This window comes from Echiichthys vipera (assembly GCF_963691815.1).
Source record: "Echiichthys vipera genome assembly, chromosome: 13".
Taxonomy (NCBI): domain Eukaryota; kingdom Metazoa; phylum Chordata; class Actinopteri; order Perciformes; family Trachinidae; genus Echiichthys; species Echiichthys vipera.
In genome coordinates, this window is record NC_139838.1 from 11,906,288 (window position 1) to 11,923,230 (window position 16,943).

General features: G+C 39.7%; 1 protein-coding gene across 1 annotated transcript in view; it reads left to right on the forward strand.

Annotated features, from left to right (window-relative positions):
• Positions 1-16,943, forward strand: part of csmd2 (CUB and Sushi multiple domains 2) — a gene marked incomplete at both ends in the record, with an annotated part of 266,970 nt that overhangs the window by 148,411 nt on the left and 101,616 nt on the right. The window contains 9 exons of the mRNA XM_083925070.1: positions 708-898; positions 1,185-1,320; positions 4,383-4,577; positions 6,532-6,670; positions 9,040-9,227; positions 10,028-10,216; positions 10,792-10,908; positions 13,455-13,670; positions 14,580-14,768. Coding sequence (XP_083781196.1) covers positions 708-898; positions 1,185-1,320; positions 4,383-4,577; positions 6,532-6,670; positions 9,040-9,227; positions 10,028-10,216; positions 10,792-10,908; positions 13,455-13,670; positions 14,580-14,768 — 1,560 coding nt within the window. The remainder of the gene's footprint in view (positions 1-707; positions 899-1,184; positions 1,321-4,382; positions 4,578-6,531; positions 6,671-9,039; positions 9,228-10,027; positions 10,217-10,791; positions 10,909-13,454; positions 13,671-14,579; positions 14,769-16,943) is intronic.

The window sequence follows — 16,943 nt, forward strand, 5'->3', positions numbered from 1 at the left end:
AATTGTTGGCTGGCTTTTAAAGGAAGGCTACATCTGCCCAGTAACATCGAGGTATTGTGCTGTTGCCCTCTAAGCACATCCATTGGAGTAATTGGTGACAGCCTTGACAGAAGTCAGGGGGAGAGATGAGACCATTTCCCAACTCATTCCGTATAGCTGGGCATTGCTTGAAAACAATGATTTTTCTGGTTACTTGTTGTCAGATTTTGTTTGGCTAGAACTTCCTCAATACCCATTTAATTCCAATGGGTTTACTTAAATACAATGTTGTTTCTAGTGAATTTCTCCTATCAAATAATTGTGGATAAATAGTTCAATTTTGCCACAGTAAGCCACAAACAATATTTTATAATATGATTTTATTGGCAACTTTCATCAAATTCAAACATATTTCTTTTTTATTACTTTAATTTCAAACGAGGCCTTTGTAAAGCGTAAGTTTACTGCCATTGTTTATACCTATGTGGCCTTATGCTACATAAATATGTGATAGCAGTGTTTTGAAATATGACTTCTTCCTTGTTCAATGTCTACATTATGCGGTTCAATAAAATAAATCAAATCATAATGTCTTGTAGTCAACCAAAGTAAATGGAATTTGCCCTTGTTTTTCTACCTCCTAAACAATACTCAGTTTATTTGTTTCATTTCTTTTTCTCTCCCTTTCTTTCTACCTTTCTGTCAATATCACTTCATCACTTCTATAGTTTCCTGTTTCTTCAACTTTACCACCCCATCTGGGGTGCTGCTGTCTCCCAACTACCCACAAGAGTACGGCAACAATATGCACTGTGTGTGGTTGATCATCACCAATCCTGAGAGCCGTATCAATCTGGCCTTCAACGACCTCAGCATGGAGAAACAGTTTGACTTCCTCTCGATCAAGGATGGGGGAAAGGTAGTGTTAAATTGTTATATACTGTTGTTTCAGTTGCTTTGAATAGCCCTTTTTTCAACTTAAATTATTGACCTGTCTATCAGTCATTGTGCATGTGAGTAAGAGAAGCAGCCTTTATAATGATGTGTACAAGCTAAACAACCTGTCTGCCAGCGTATTTGGACTCGTCATATTATCTGTCTACCTCCTTGTTGGAGCTGTTTACTGTTTACTGTTTACTTCTTTCCATTTATTGCTTTTGATACCCTTGGTCTCATCCGAAAACCTTTCTTCTTGTTTTTGTCAGGCTGAGTCTCCTATCCTGGGTACCTTTTCCGGTGACACCCTACCTCCTCCTATAACAACTAGTGCCCATGTGGCCCGACTAGAGTTCCTGACTGACCACACCTACACAGACAGAGGCTTTAACATCACATTTACAAGTAAGTATGAAATGATACTTCAAAGGAGATAAAGGGAGGTCTTTTAAGCTTATCACAAATGCCCCCCACAGACCGGATGTTTTGTATTCTAGGTGTTTTATATTCTAGATGGTTGTACATGTGTACAGTATGTGCGCATGTGTATACTCATCTGCCATCTCTGTCTCCCACAAACTGCATAAACTCTTCCACCTTTCAGAAATACATTCCTTTCACACACACAGTCGCATAGAAAAATGACAAAGATCCTGTCTGTATTGTCTAAATAGAGACTTGACATCTAAATAAAACCCAAAGAAAGATGCAGCATCCTTACCTGACAGATACATTGCAGCAGTGCTCATTATATTCTATTCTTGGTTGCGGCTGACTTCTGAGGAAATTCCGGATGGGTTTTGTACTCTGACGCAGTACACGTTGGCTGCATGCTGGTAAACCCATTTCATGGGTAGCATGAGGGTTTGGCAGCAGGATTATAGCATTTGTTGCATATGCATTAATATGAGCCCGATCTTTGCATTTTTTCACATCCCAAAATAAATTTCTCCTTACAGGGTTCTAACCCTAACCCTATAAAGCCACAAAGGTATTTTATAGACAGTTAAGTTGGGAAGTTTGTCTCAATACGATTTGGCACTAAAATTAGGTTCTGTGACTCACTTTAATGTAAGTAATAAAATGTTATTTTTATCTTAACATTTTGTTGCTTTTATATTGTCTTGTTTGTACTTCTAACCTCAAGTTTACCACAGCAGTGTCACACAGTTAATTGTGTTTTTTGTTGTTTATTGCATCATCATTATTAACGACATCATACAACAGTCCAGCCCACAAGAACATAACTTTATATAAAACATTACATTGAAAACAAATAACTTTTTTTCGTCTGTCCAATGCTCGACAAATACAATATGCCACAAAAAGACGTTCCTTCCCTAAACTTCAGCTCATGTTTTTTTGGATAATCATCTAACCAAAGAACTCATCTGCAATAAATTACGTTTTACTCAAACATGTAGCCCTTAAATCATTATATAATGAGCAGTAGAACATGAAATGGACTTCATTTACAATCTTATCTTAATCTGTATGTTTCTATTACTAATGTTGAATTACTAATGTACCTGAACGTAACTGTGCACAAAAATATATCCTTGACTTTTGGTTAACTTCTGCTTCAACTATGGCTCTACTCTAATTATTTTTTCACGAGTTTGTATACGTTAGGTTTGTAACAATCAACAGCCATCTCTTACACTGAGAATCATAGTTATGCCGGAACCTATTATATGGAAATAGACACTATTTAATCATAAAGAGAAATATTTTAATCTTTATCTTCACTACTGGGGTAAACATTCAAAATGCCCCAGTTAATGATCATTCTAATGAGACTCTAAGAATGAATGAGATATAATACAAAACTTATTTTCAGGCACTGTACTTTATATATGCTACTTTATGTAGCCTATCATGTTTTTGACACTACACTATTTAGACAAACTCTAACACAGTATGACTAATTTACTAAGTAAATGTTTTGCTTGTGTGATCATTTGATCCAGGTCACTGTGTTTGCTGGTCTGTAAAATGAAAATATACTAAGAAGACTTATTCTGTATTCAGTTTCTAGTTCTTGAAACTATTTCTGCCGCTTCACAGAATGCTTTTTGGACTTGGGCTTAGCTCATTTACAGATATGTTATCAACCCCTCCTAGGTGTCTCTATAGAGCTTCAATGTGGACAACACATGGCGTCTTATAGCCTAATTAGCATTTTAAATGAATAAATAAATGACCAATGCAGCGTGGTGAATGAATGTCAGAGGCAGTTAATTGAAAATGACGCTTAGTTCCTCAGAACAGAGGCATCTAACTGCAGGGCAAGTTGTAGGGGGTTGTGGGACTTAGCGGACAACTTCCATCAGTCATGTTAATTAAGGACATGCCAAACTGCATTGAGAGGATTTTTGGCACATTAATAAATAAGTTGATCGTGATGGATGATGTATAGCTAGAGCTCTGTTTTGGTCCATTGGATACAGAAGAGGGATTAATCAACACCTACGTGTGTCACCTACCTGCTTGAGTTTAAAGAGTGGGAGCAAGAGAGTAAGCGAGGGAGATAGTGGCACAGGTGATGTATTTGTTTACATGCCTTGTTCCAGACTTATGCCTCTTCTTGCGTGACTGTTTCTACTGTCTCTAACTGGTTCCTGCTGGAAATTTCATAGAGGGCAGTGAAAAAATCACCAGGATGTATGAAAACAATTTCCCTCTTTGTTTACTACACATATCATTCTGTAGTGTCATCTGGTGCTGATGATGTGCATATGGTGTGGTTTTCCACCCTCTGTAATCACTGCAGCAGGGTGAATCAATGTGACTAACTAAGTGAAACAAATATCTTCTCGTTAAATGCTGCCATTGCCAAGTGCTGACAATCGGAAAAAAAAAAAAAGTTTTGTCCAGAAACTTAGGCAATTATTTAAGAACATGGAATTTAGCATCTTTGCACAGAAAGATTAAAATCAGCGGAATCACAGCTGAACTATATTTTTGACAAGATGACCCCCCCTCTTAAAAAACATTTAAAGGTCCGATATTATGCTCATTTTCAGGTTCATATTTGAATTTTGGGATTCTACTAGAACATGTGTGCCTGCCTGAATATGCCTGTATTCACCCTCTGTCTGAAATACTTTAACTAATATTTTAACAGTCTCTTGAAACCCCCCCCCTGAAAAAGCCCACTCAACTCTGATATGTCTTCCGCAGCTGCACTCTTGGAGTCTCTGCACTGTCATTGCAGCCTTGGAATGACTGTAACAGCAATTTCTACCTATATCTAATATTATTCTGACATCAAAACCATACAAAAGTCTTGACAGCTCTTTTAAAGATACAGTTTCCGAATTCAGGCTGTGTGCATTTCTCTGTGGATATTGGTACTTTCACAGTATTTTTTATAGCACCTGGATCTGCTTAAAAAAAACAAAAAACATGACATCTCACTCTTTACCTTTAATATTTATCCTATTTCCTTTCTGCATTTCCAATAGCATTTCGCCACAATGAGTGCCCAGACCCAGGTGTGCCAGTTAATGGGAAGCGCTATGGTGAGATCCTTCAGCTGGGCAGTTCAATCTCATTCCTATGTGAGGAGGGCTTCGTAAAGACCCATGGCTCGCAAACCATTTCTTGCATTCTCAAAGACGGCAATGTGGTGTGGGATAATGCAGTCCCCCGTTGTGAAGGTGAGTAAAGGAGTTAGGAGTAGGAGTTGTTACCCTTTGTGACAGCCATCTAACCTGAACATTTTAACTGCACCTTCCAAACAAAAATTTCATTAGGTGGCTTGGGATTAAGCCTATTGCTGGGCACACATATTGGTGTATAAAAAATAACATCCTAAGATTTACTGACAGTTTTAATATTATTTGTGAATATTACCAAGGCATCAACATAAATTGGATTACTTATTCTAGACCTGTACATGCATGTAAACTAAAGATATCTGCATGGGTTTTGCTATAAGACAATGTTGGTTTCGTCAATACTACTAGGTACTTTTATTATAATGATTGAATATAATTGCATTACTAAAAAGAGACTAATATACAATTTTCTTTGACTAAAACTAGACTAAAATGTCATAAGTTTTCTTTGACTAAAACTAGACTAAAATGTCATAAGTTTTCTTTGACTAAAACTAGACTAAAATGTCATAAGTTTTCGTCGACTAAAACTAAACTAAAATGTCATAAGTTTTCGTCGACTAAAACTAGACTAAAATGCTCAGACTTTTAGTCGACTAAAACTAGACTAAAATGCTCAGACTTTTAGTCGACTAAAACTAGACTAGACTAAAAGTAAAACAGGCCGCCAAAAACAACACTAGACTGAAGTCATTAAGAGGAAGATGTGCATATATTTTCATCTGAAAGCGTCTGTTACATGGTGAAGCATCTCATTAGCTAGGAGCCCACTGTGTTATTGCTTACATACAACAGTTGCAAACGGATGAAATGGGAGTTGTTTGTTTTAATGTTCACTCTAGCTAGTAGTGTAGCATCACTGAATGGATTGGTATAGATAAAAGGGAGGACCGGAAATCAATCTCAAAATGGATTTGCTGCTTCTTCTGGAATGCATGATTTCCATTTATTTCACAATTGTTGCAGATATAATTAAAAGCAATAATGTCATAAAATATAATGAAAGGGATCACTAAGACCAGACTACAGGCGGTGATTGCTGGTGATGATACAGAAGCTTTGTTCTTTCAACTATCTGTTGCTGTAGACATGCTGTGCTTGCATGCAGATTATTGAACCATCAATTTACCCCTCTCTGACTCAGTATCAATAAACTATTTCCAGCAAATCAGAAAAAAACAATGGTGCTGACAAAGCTAAGATGAAGCTGGGGGTTAACCAGCTAAGGCTCTTGGAAACCAGCAGCGTAGCACATTAAGGACAGACATGGTTTGGGCTTTGAGAAGCCTAATCAGGCACAGTATTCATGATACGCAAAGGAGAACCATTATGAAAACATGTCACTTCCCCCTGTGTGCCACAGCAGCTTTGTATTCCTCTGAGGCCATCTATCATACCCCTGCGTTGGTAGCGTAATGCGTTTTATAGATGTCCTTCAGTATGCTGAGTTGGCTGATTAAATCATTCCACTTCAAAGGGAGCGAGGAGCTGGCACTGTAACTAAGCCCTCCACTGTGCCTGTGTGTTCTGGTTAAGGATAGGCAGTTACAGAGATGCACAGCAAATTGAGCAGTAACAGAGATGAGGGTATGGAAGAGGGGTCGATGTGCTCAAGTGTCTTCTCTGCTAGCGATCAAAGTTTTTCCGTTGACAGCAGCAGCACCTTTGTAGAAGAGGTTTGATGACAGATTTAAAGACAACAGCATAGGGGGGGAAACATATGCATACATATGGATATAATGCATGCCCTTGTGCACACATGCCCACAGACACACATACAACAAAGAGATATGTTCCTCCGAGAAATGGTTAACCTTGAAGTGAGCTATCACCAATTTACATTAGATAGATCCTGGCACTAAAAGAAATGGAATGAACCCCGGCTGATGCATGGGCTCATCTACCGACATTGTCATACATCAGCTGGGAAAGACATGCATAATTCAATCTCTATCTGTTCTTTCTCTCTCTCCATTTCTTCCCTCTCCGTTAGCCCCATGTGGAGGGGATCTGAAGGCTCCCAGTGGGATCATCCTCTCCCCTGGCTGGCCAGAACTCTATAAGGAGGCCCTTAACTGTGAATGGATCATTGAGGCTCCTCCAGGCTATCCCATCAAGATCATCTTCGACAAGTGAGTCAATCAGATAGCAATTGCTGCTGCATCACTGTTTTTTTTTGTTTGTTGTCGTTTTCAGAGCGAGTTTGAGGGTTTCTATTTTTTTTATTTTACCTTCTTACAATTTCTGCTCACATTCATCCCACTGCTTTATATCACTTTATTAAATCTCTTCCTCTGTCTTCCTTTTCTGGTGGTAGTGCAGTAGATCTAATGCACATTAACATACTCCCCCAACTAGCATAGCTATGTTTTATTTAGTAAGCGCTCATAAGAATTTGATTCTTTCATTTGATACCCCCCTCCCTGATGTGACACAAATACACAAAGAGTTAGTAAATGTACATGCGTATGTAATCTGGATGTAAGTGTTGATGATCTGTCAAGGGGAAGATGGCAACAGAGAAAATTTGTCCTGATGTTAGAGCGAGAGAGAGAGAGCAAGAGAGAGAGAGAGAGAGAGAGAGAGAGAGAGAGAGAGAGAGAGAGAGAGAGAGAGAGAGAGAGATCCAGTGGTAGGATCAAACGCTACATTAGCGTTTCACTAAAGCTCATCCTCTGCAAGTCCATCTCATCCTCATCCCCGCCATGGTAGCACGCCATGCAAAATGAATATGGCATAAATGTTTGTTGCTCTTTAATTTTTATGTTACATCAATAAAATATCACAAACTGCTTCATTTAGATGACATGGTTCTGAAACTAAGCGATTTATTCATGGCTTTGAAGATGAAGGGGCTCTGGCAACAAAGACAGAAACTCACAACAAAGAGCACACCCACACACACACATACACACACACACACACACACACACACACACACACACACACGCTATAGATGCACTCACCAAAGCGTGCCAAAAGTCTCAGGAGTTTCCAAAACTCAACGCTAGCAAATTAAAAATAATTGAACCCTCCTGGTTTTAGAATGTTGGTTAAAAGCAAGATGTTCTGAAACTGTGATTGATCAAATTGAAGCCAAATGTATTAATCCTTTTTTAGATTTTTCATTATCCACACTGGTTTTCAGTTGGTCTTATGATTGGTTGATAAGGGTAGGGATGCACCCATATGAAAATTCTAGCCAATACCGAAATTTGCTGCTTGGTGACAGAGTGGGTCGTCCTCCATTTGAGAGATCGGTGGTTCGATCCCCAGCTCCCCCGGTCCACATGTCGAAGTGTCCTTGACACTGAACTCCAAATTGCTCCCCGTGCTTAGCATGGGTGTGTAAATGTGGTGTGAATGGTTAGATTAGATGGTATGTAGATGTCCACCGCCATATGGGTGAATGTGACCAGTAGTGTGAAAGCGCCTTGAGTAGTCAGAAGACTAGAAAGGCGCTATATAAGTACAAGTCCATTTACCATTAACCATGTTATGGCTGATGTAGCTGACCGATATTCACCAATGTCTACTTGGCAGCTGTAGCGGGGCTCAGTGTGCTCTAACAACTGCTGAAATCCTTGGTCATCCATTATGGAAATTGGTCGTCAAGAGCAGTCATTATTTTACTTGTGATTGACTTGGCCTTTGCGCTGTCCTTGTTAAATTTTGGGTGAGTGCTTGCTGTATTGGGCTCCCAACTGTGGCTGCTGTTGTTTGCGGTTTAGGCTGCCTGCTAGCATGCTCCTGATATTGTTCGGCAGTTCTTCATATGAGTGACCAACTTGGTGGTGTTGAAAGATTTGACACAGCATCCTCCATACTGCAATTTGCGCGTCTTCTTTTTTCAGTCCAGACTTCTGACACTGCTTCGCCTTTGACTTCAGCATGTAAATCTTGTACTGCATTGCTGCATCACGTACTCTGTGTGGCCAAAACACAACAACACAGACACATACAAAAGCGGCATCCTGACACACAACTAGATGGAAATCAATGTTAACATCGCAGCAGTTTTTCTCTTTGTGGTCTGATGCTGATGCTAGTGATATAAATGTTGATATATTGTGCATCCCTAGTTGATAAGTAGATGTCCTTATTAATTTAACTTAGTGATGCCTATTTACCCAAATGCAGATTAACTCACTTGGGGGCCCTCTTTGTAGTGATTTGGCAAATGTATTAAGCATGGTCCTTGTTAATTTGTGCCCCTTTGTAAAGTGTTGCATATTATCAAACTAATTTGTCAAAAAAAACAAAAACTGACATACAAGGAATTTGTGATCATCAGTGCCTCTTAGGCTCTGTGGCCCAAGGGCAGTGTCGCACTGCGCGACCCGACCCCCGGATAAGCGGTTGAAGATGAGAAGAGATGATGAGACTCAGATAAGCTAACTTAGCGCGCAGTTTATGGACTTGTTATGTGGGGACAAATATTGTTTTTTTTTCTTTTTATGTGAAGCATTAAAATCCTTGTTCAATTTACTTCTGTTTTCAGGTTCCGCACAGAGGTGAACTATGACATCCTTGAGGTGCGCGACGGACGTTTTCCCTCTTCACCTCTTATTGGTAGTTACCAGGGCACCCAGGTTCCCCAGTTCCTGATCAGCACCTCAAGCTTCCTGTATCTCCTTTTCTCGACCGACAAGAGCCATTCGGACATTGGCTTCCGCATACGTTACGAAAGTAAGGGCTTAGAGGTTGTGAACTTTTTAAAATAGAAAAAAATCGACACCCAAAGATACAAGATAGATATATACTGTAAAGGATAATTTACTCCACAGACCGTAATATAAATGAATCTATTACAGTATAGACCAACAGCCGTAAGCCTTGTTCACTGTATTAGTAAAACTATTCAGCCTTAGTTGTAAAAACAATTTCTGCAGGCTCTTAATTTCACCATGAAACTGTTCTTATTATAACACCTATAATTAGAAAGTAAATGGGATGAGATTGGTCTGTCAGGTATCTTTGACGCGCCACACATTGTCATGCTCCCTGGCAAGCGCGCACACACACACACACACACACACACACACACACACACACACACACACACACACACACACACACACAGGTCTTCCCTCATGCAGTAGCTCCAACCCTTAAAGCAGTACCATCCTTGTTTTTACCTGTGTCGCTCACACTGGTGTAACCTTTTGCACTTTCTTTGTGATGAATCTGTGCAAAGCTTCAATAATTCACAATGAGCGTTACTTATACAGAAACTGTGTAAGGTGGAGTGGGAAAGAGTGCTGAAACTTCTCATTGGTTCATTCCTGCTGGAAAGGGATGTTCAAGTAAATTATTTATAAGAATTGCTTTGGGAAAGCAAACTGCCTTTTACATTTCTTGACCTCCTCTTGACCTATTGAAAAAAAAGGATATAAGTTTAATTACACTGTGCATAGGTGGATTTTCATTACCTGTGTCTCTGTGTCACTTATCTTTTTTTTCCTCTTTTGTGTCCCCTTCCTCTCTAGCCCTGCAGTTACAGTCGGATCACTGCGTTGACCCTGGTATTCCTGTCAATGGACAGCGACACGGCAATGACTTCTATGTGGGCGCCTTGGTGACATTTAGCTGTGATGCGGGGTACACACTTAGTGACACAGAGCCTTTAGAATGTGAACCCAATTTTCAGTGGAGCCGTCCCCTGCCTAGCTGTGATGGTACGTTCCATCATATTGACCTAGAAATGAATATTCTCCTGCAAGATTTACTCCTATTCATAAATGGGATTAAAGCTAAATTTATTGTCGTATATTATTCCAGATGAACCATGCACATTCATTTTGAACACTTTGCTTCATATTGCATCATATTTAAATCGTTATATATGATCCATTTATGATGATAGAGTTTCATTCAACAACTCTTGTTTTAGACTTTAAAAGTTTCTGCCTCATTTCATCATAAATGTTTTATATGTACAGCCGCGAGCTTGCCCTTTGATGTTCTCCTTTTTCCTCATCTGTAAATGCTTTTATATTTAAGCACAGTATTGATTTCTACCCACTCTGTAATGATATTGATGATACCACTCCATCCTTTTTATTTTGTCTTGAAGGGCACCTCTTTAAAAATGTATTTTATCGCATTGTGGATGCACGGACAAGTTTTGCCATCTTTGTGGGAAATATTGTCATCCACTTTGCTTTGCTCCCTCTGAATTTGCCTCTCTGCTCTCTTCTGATCTCTCTCTGTCATCCATCTCCTACTATTTCCATTTACCCTGTGTCCTCAGCATTGTGTGGAGGTTACATCCAGGGAAACTTTGGCACCATCCTTTCACCTGGCTTCCCAGACTTCTACCCACACAACCTGAACTGCACATGGATGATAGAGACCTCCCATGGCAAAGGTTAGCAGATAAATTCTGTGTCAACACACGCAGCAGTCAAATTCAATTTCCCTTACAATGTCATTTCCACCTACTGAGTGGCCTTTTTACTTTGCCGAACAAGCTGTCTCTGTACGACTGGAGCGCTGAGAGGCTGGCCTAGGGCTAAAGTGCCACGGGACAATTCTTCAGTCATGTCACCTTTGGTAGAGCGCTCAAATCAAATTGAAATAGCGTTATTTGCAGATGCTCTTTCTGTGTGGGTGTAATGTGTGTGATAAGTAGTAGGAAAGGAAGACTGAGAATTGATGCTGTATGCATCATGAAACTGAAAATATTGTTTATATCAGAAGACTTGTAAGATTTAGTAATGTACTTAATTGCAAATTCCAACTGGTAGGAATATATTTGAAGGGGGAATAGTAGCAAATTTTATAATGAATAATTACCAAAATATCTTATGATAATTGATAACTCATGACACATGAATTGCATCAGAGGTAAATGGTAAACTGTCCTATACAGCGCTTTTCTAGTCCTCTGACTACTCAAGGCACTTTTACAATACTTGTCACATTTACCCATTCACACACAGACATTCATACCAGTGGCGATTGATCTAAGACTGCAAGGGAGGCTCAGCTTCCCCTAAAATGTCACCCAAAAAAAGAAAAAAAGTGGTGAAATATGTGCTGCTGTGTGTACATTTCATTGACTAAATACGCACTAGAAAGCCTTCATCCTTTTTTCAGAATCAGCTACTTATCACAGGTAACTGGCGCAACTTCCTTCTCATTCGTCCCCAGCTCTTTACACAGTCGGACATTGACTTCAATGGGAAAGCGTAGCATAGCAGCGAAACTAGACGGTCATTGGATAAATGCTGGGCTTTGTCCTGCCCATCGGACGCTCAGCGTCTCTGGGGGTCTATGGGACAGTGGGCTGGCCCGGACGCTCGGCTTCTGCATGATGATTGGATGAGCTGTCTGAGGCGGAATCCTTTTTTGATTGACAGCTAAATGAGCGAATCAGAGATCTTGAAGAATAAACACCCATGGGAGCATTATTCATTTGTTTTTCATTCTGTTGTTCTAAACTGATCCGGAGACTTTACCGATCCCCAGCAGCTTTGTCTTAAAAACGAATAGTGTTGTGTTTGACGACTCTGTTCTGTCACTCTGTGTTTTTTTTTCCCAACGAGCAGCGGCAGCTGCAGAGCTTCTCTTCCCGTCACGATCACTCATATTTAAAGGCGGTCACACTTCCCAGTAGCCTGGCACAGCAGCTCAAGCTGGGCCAAGGCGGTTTAAGCAGCCTAGCTTTGCTGGCCATTCAGAGGACACTGGTCAAGTCCTTGGAAAAGTTGTCTAGTTGGTACGACAAGGTCACAGATCATTTTCTTGAAAAGGAAAAAAGGGTAGAATTTACATATAAATAAACAAACACATTGAGGATGTAAGCCAGAAAAATGAGCTTCCCCTCCTTGAAAGACCAGCAGCCGCCACTGATTCATACTGATGACAGTTCCACCAGCTCATCTAATCTAATCATACAAACCACATTTACACACCCATGCACAGCAATTTAGAATTCAGTGTCTTGTCCACGGACATTTCAACATGCGGACAGGAGGAGCCAGGGATCGAACCGCCAATCTTTCGAATGGGATGACCCGCTTTACCTCTCATCCACAACCAGGGGAATTCAGCTTCAGCTATCCGAGATAATGAGTTTTTACTGAGCAGACTTTTAAGACCTTGTAGCACCAACCCTCTGAGAATAGAGATTTGATAGCCATATGCTTAATCTAATCTTAATTTATCAAGTCTCATAATTCGAAGCCTGCTACAACTTCTTTCTGGTGTACAGGGACAAAATATTTTATACACAAAGATTACTAGATCACTGAATGAAGAACTACAAAACGAAACTACTAGACTGACAAACAAATGAATACATGATGGATCAATAATGTATGAATACATACAACGAAATAATTTTTTTGATTGAGGTTGACTGGCTAGGCAAATCAAAGCTTAATCAGCAGCTGAGATTTTAAAAAAGCACCAGGAAGAATTATGAAGTGATGTCAATTTTGGCCTAATTCTACATTTGAAGGGAGATCCTACTTTTGCTCTCAAGTTCATCAATCAACACTTATTTCTTGATTAGAATTTTAGCATCTGACATAAACTCATGAGCACATGAAAATGTATAGTTCCACCTTCCGATAGGATGAAGACAGGGAAGAAGTTGTTCAGCAGGCTGTGGCGTGGTTGACGTTCCGTCTGGAGTTTTCTTCATCTTTCTCACTGCATGAAAACCGAGATTATCGGCCCCATTACCGGCAGTTATCAGCAGTTAACTGCGAGGTTCGCCTTTGCTCAGTAATGTGAGTGAGAGAGATCTCTTTCTCATTATTGGGAGGAGAGAATCTGTTTGCAGGTTTGAGAGTTTTTTAGGCCTTTTAGGCTTTTTAGGTCTTCATTTGATCACATAGTCTCCAATATACTTATGCAAAGGCCAAAAATAAAAAATATGACATTAACAACAAACTTCTTTATCAGGTGTCCAGTTCAACTTCCACACCTTCCACCTTGAAAGCCCTCACGACCATTTGTTGGTGACAGAGAATGGAAGCTTCTCTCAGCCCCTGTGGAGACTGACAGGCTCCACACTGCCTCCGCCTCTTAGTGCAGGCCTGTTTGGAAACTACACAGCTCAGATTCGCTTTCTCTCTGACTTCTCGGTTTCCTACGAGGGATTCAACATTACTTTCTCTGGTAAGAATGGTTGTAGTTATTCAAAATGCTTAGAGATAAGAGGGATAGCTGAAAGTACTGAGCCATGCAAACTATTCAGACCAGACTGAGGGGTTGGGTTAAGAAAGATTACAACATTAAGCACTTAAGGTTCATGTTGAGAGTGGACATCGTGGGCTTCTACATATGGATCAGAGGCTTGCCGTGAACTTTCTGATGACAAAGGTTTGTTGGTAATTGTCAAAAACAGCGATGCTTAGATGAGAGGAGGCCACCATAAACAACGGGCAAATGATTATCTAAGTATGTGTCCAAGATATATGTTATTGCAGCCACCCGAGAGTGATTTATGAAATGGTTAACATCAAGAGAATTTATTAATTTTGAATGAATCAATTAGGATAGAGCACAGATGGCTCTTCACCCACTGAGAGCATTATTTCACCTAATTTTGCTCTCACAGCGCCCCTTGATTTGAACGCCAAGGCACAGTAAAAAGAATATCACAAAACCCAATAGACTTACAATTTGAAATACTAAATACCTCAATAACTCAAAACCTATTTAGCTCTGCAGGAATGGTACAAAGCTATGGCTGATTGTCTAGACTTATTACTTGGCCCCTCATAGGCACATGAGGCTTTATTGATTTTAATAAATGGTATGTCGTGTTGTGTGATTCTGATGTTATCTGTGACTTTAAGCACATTCAATTCATTTGAGCATGGTTCACCTTCCTGTTTATCGGTGGAGAAAAAGTTCTCAACCTTAATCTGAAAAATCTATGAGTTAAATTTACACTTCCACACATCACAGGACATAATAGTATCTATGATGTTATGTTTTAGGGGGAAAAATGCATATCACAGTTAACATGGTATTTTTTATGTACTCTAAATTCACACTTTTTCTTTTTCTTTTTTTTTCCAGAGTATGATTTGGAGCCATGTGAGGATCCCGGAATTCCACCCTACAGCACCAGAAAGGGCCTGCAGTATGGAGTGGGAGATGCCCTTATCTTCTCCTGTTTCCCGGGTTACCGACTGGAGGGTCCAGCAAGGGTGATTTGTTTAGGGGGCAGGAGGCGGGTGTGGAGTTCGCCTCTGCCAAGGTGTGTTGGTAGGTGGTCCCATGCTTTATTTTGGCTTTTGTCACTCCCCCTCTACCCCCCTCACACTTCCTTGTTGCCACACTTAACCTTTCACATACACTCACCCATTTAGAAAAACAAAACTAAACTGGAAGACTGCACATTTCCCTTTCAATTCTCCTCATTATCATCTCTCTATAGACCCATGTTTTGTCTTTTCATTGGATAGCTTCCCAGAAACAGCCTTTTTGACTTTGTCCAAATTACACTGGAGATCAAAACTAGAGAACAAAGTATAAATACTTGATTTATTCTGAAACCAAGGCACCACAACAAAAAACTTTATTTTTGGAAAAAACAGAAAACATTAGAGAACACTTTTAGATACCTCACAGTTACTGGGGTTAATCTGGCACCTGGTGACAATTTACTTAATCGTTGGACACTAGGGGTGTAACGGTACACTAAAGTCAAGGTTCGGTATGTACCTCGGTTTTGAAGTCCGGTACAGGTACGGTACGATTCATAGTTAAGGGGTAAAATGAAAAAACTGCATGTTTGCCAGAATAAACATACGTTGTATTAGTATTAAACACAGTTTAATTTTTATAACTAAACAGTTATACAGCCTTAGCTGCCAGTATGAAACATACAAACATACGCTCTCTGTTCTCTGTTCTCTGTTCTCATCCCTTTTGGACACACCCTCTTTATCTGGCAGCTCTCCTGGTTACTTTATAAGATGGCGAGCTGTTCTAAGGTGATTGTGACAGCAGGTTGTCCAGATGAAAATCAAAGGGATGAGCCTCTCAGCCATCGCAAGAGCCCGTGATTTCAAGAATAATTAAACTTTACAAGGACACAGATTAATTTAAGTCTCTCAAAAATGTCGGTTATCCGCGTAAAACAAGTGCACGAGAGGGCAGGGTTATGCAAAGACCCTTAATGGTGAATCGATTCAACACTGCAGTCGGAGTTGCCCGCCAGTTCGGGCAAGGATCTGTCTCGGCACACAGGGACTTGCCATTATCTTTTTGGACTGAACGCCCACTCTGCAGTAGTACTCTGAAGAAGATGGCGCTTGCCACTACCGACTGGTAGAACATTTGGAGCATCCTACTGCAGATGTTAAAATACCTGAGTTTGCGGAAGTAAAGCCTGCTCATGCCTTTTTTTGTACAGTAACTCAGTTGACAGCTTGCAGTCAAGGTTCACACCGAGGTACTTGTATGTCACCTGCTCCACATCTGTTCCTGAGATGGAGATCGGCAGTGGTGATGCGTTAGTAGTCATGAAGTCATTCAAAGCAAGTGCCTCTACACTTCCTTTTCATTTTTGAGTCCTATAGCTCTAAGAAAAAATCCTTTAAATGATCTCTTCTGACACAGTGGTTGTTGAAATAAAGCTTTTTCTTGAAGTGCCTTGGTTATTTAAAAAAAAACAAAAAAAACATGCTAGTACAGCAGTGGTATAGCCATAGCTGATATTCTATCAAATTCTGAACAATATAACATAACAGTATTTCAGAATAAATCAAGTATTTATAATTTGTTCTCTTATTTTGATCTTCAGTGTGTATATAAAGCAGCATCTCTAATGAGGATGACATTAAACAGCTGAAATATGTTAATTATTAACGTTCTTGTTGTTATTTCAAACTGGAAAGATTTAGGTCAGTTTGTTGATTCTATGAGCCGTATGAGAATTGTAATATGACAGCAAGTTGTATAGTAATGGTTCTAATGACATGTAAAGCACAGATCATGATAATCCATAATTGACCCACCATGGATCTTTTCTGTATATTCAAAACAGTGACTGCACATGAGAAACAACAGTGAACTGCTTCCATTCCTTTATGGGAGTATTTTTACTACTCGCACAGTTTTTTGTGTTTCCAAACTTGGAAGTAATTCGTAAGCGTTATTATTGGACAGTAATTACAATTTAGTGAATACAATTTGGGGAAGTCACACTTATTTTTAGGTAGGTGTTTAGACATGTGTTATGTAGGCCAAACTAGTTCAATGTAATTATATTTACTTGACTGCCTCTGCCTACAGGAATAGACATGCTAGTTTGTAGTTTTATCAGTCTTTTTTGCCTCCAAATAAATCAAAATACTTAAAGGTTGACAGTGACAAAACAATTCTATACAGCCTTATTTCTTCTCTCAGGCAGTTTCCAGCATCTCATCTTACCTT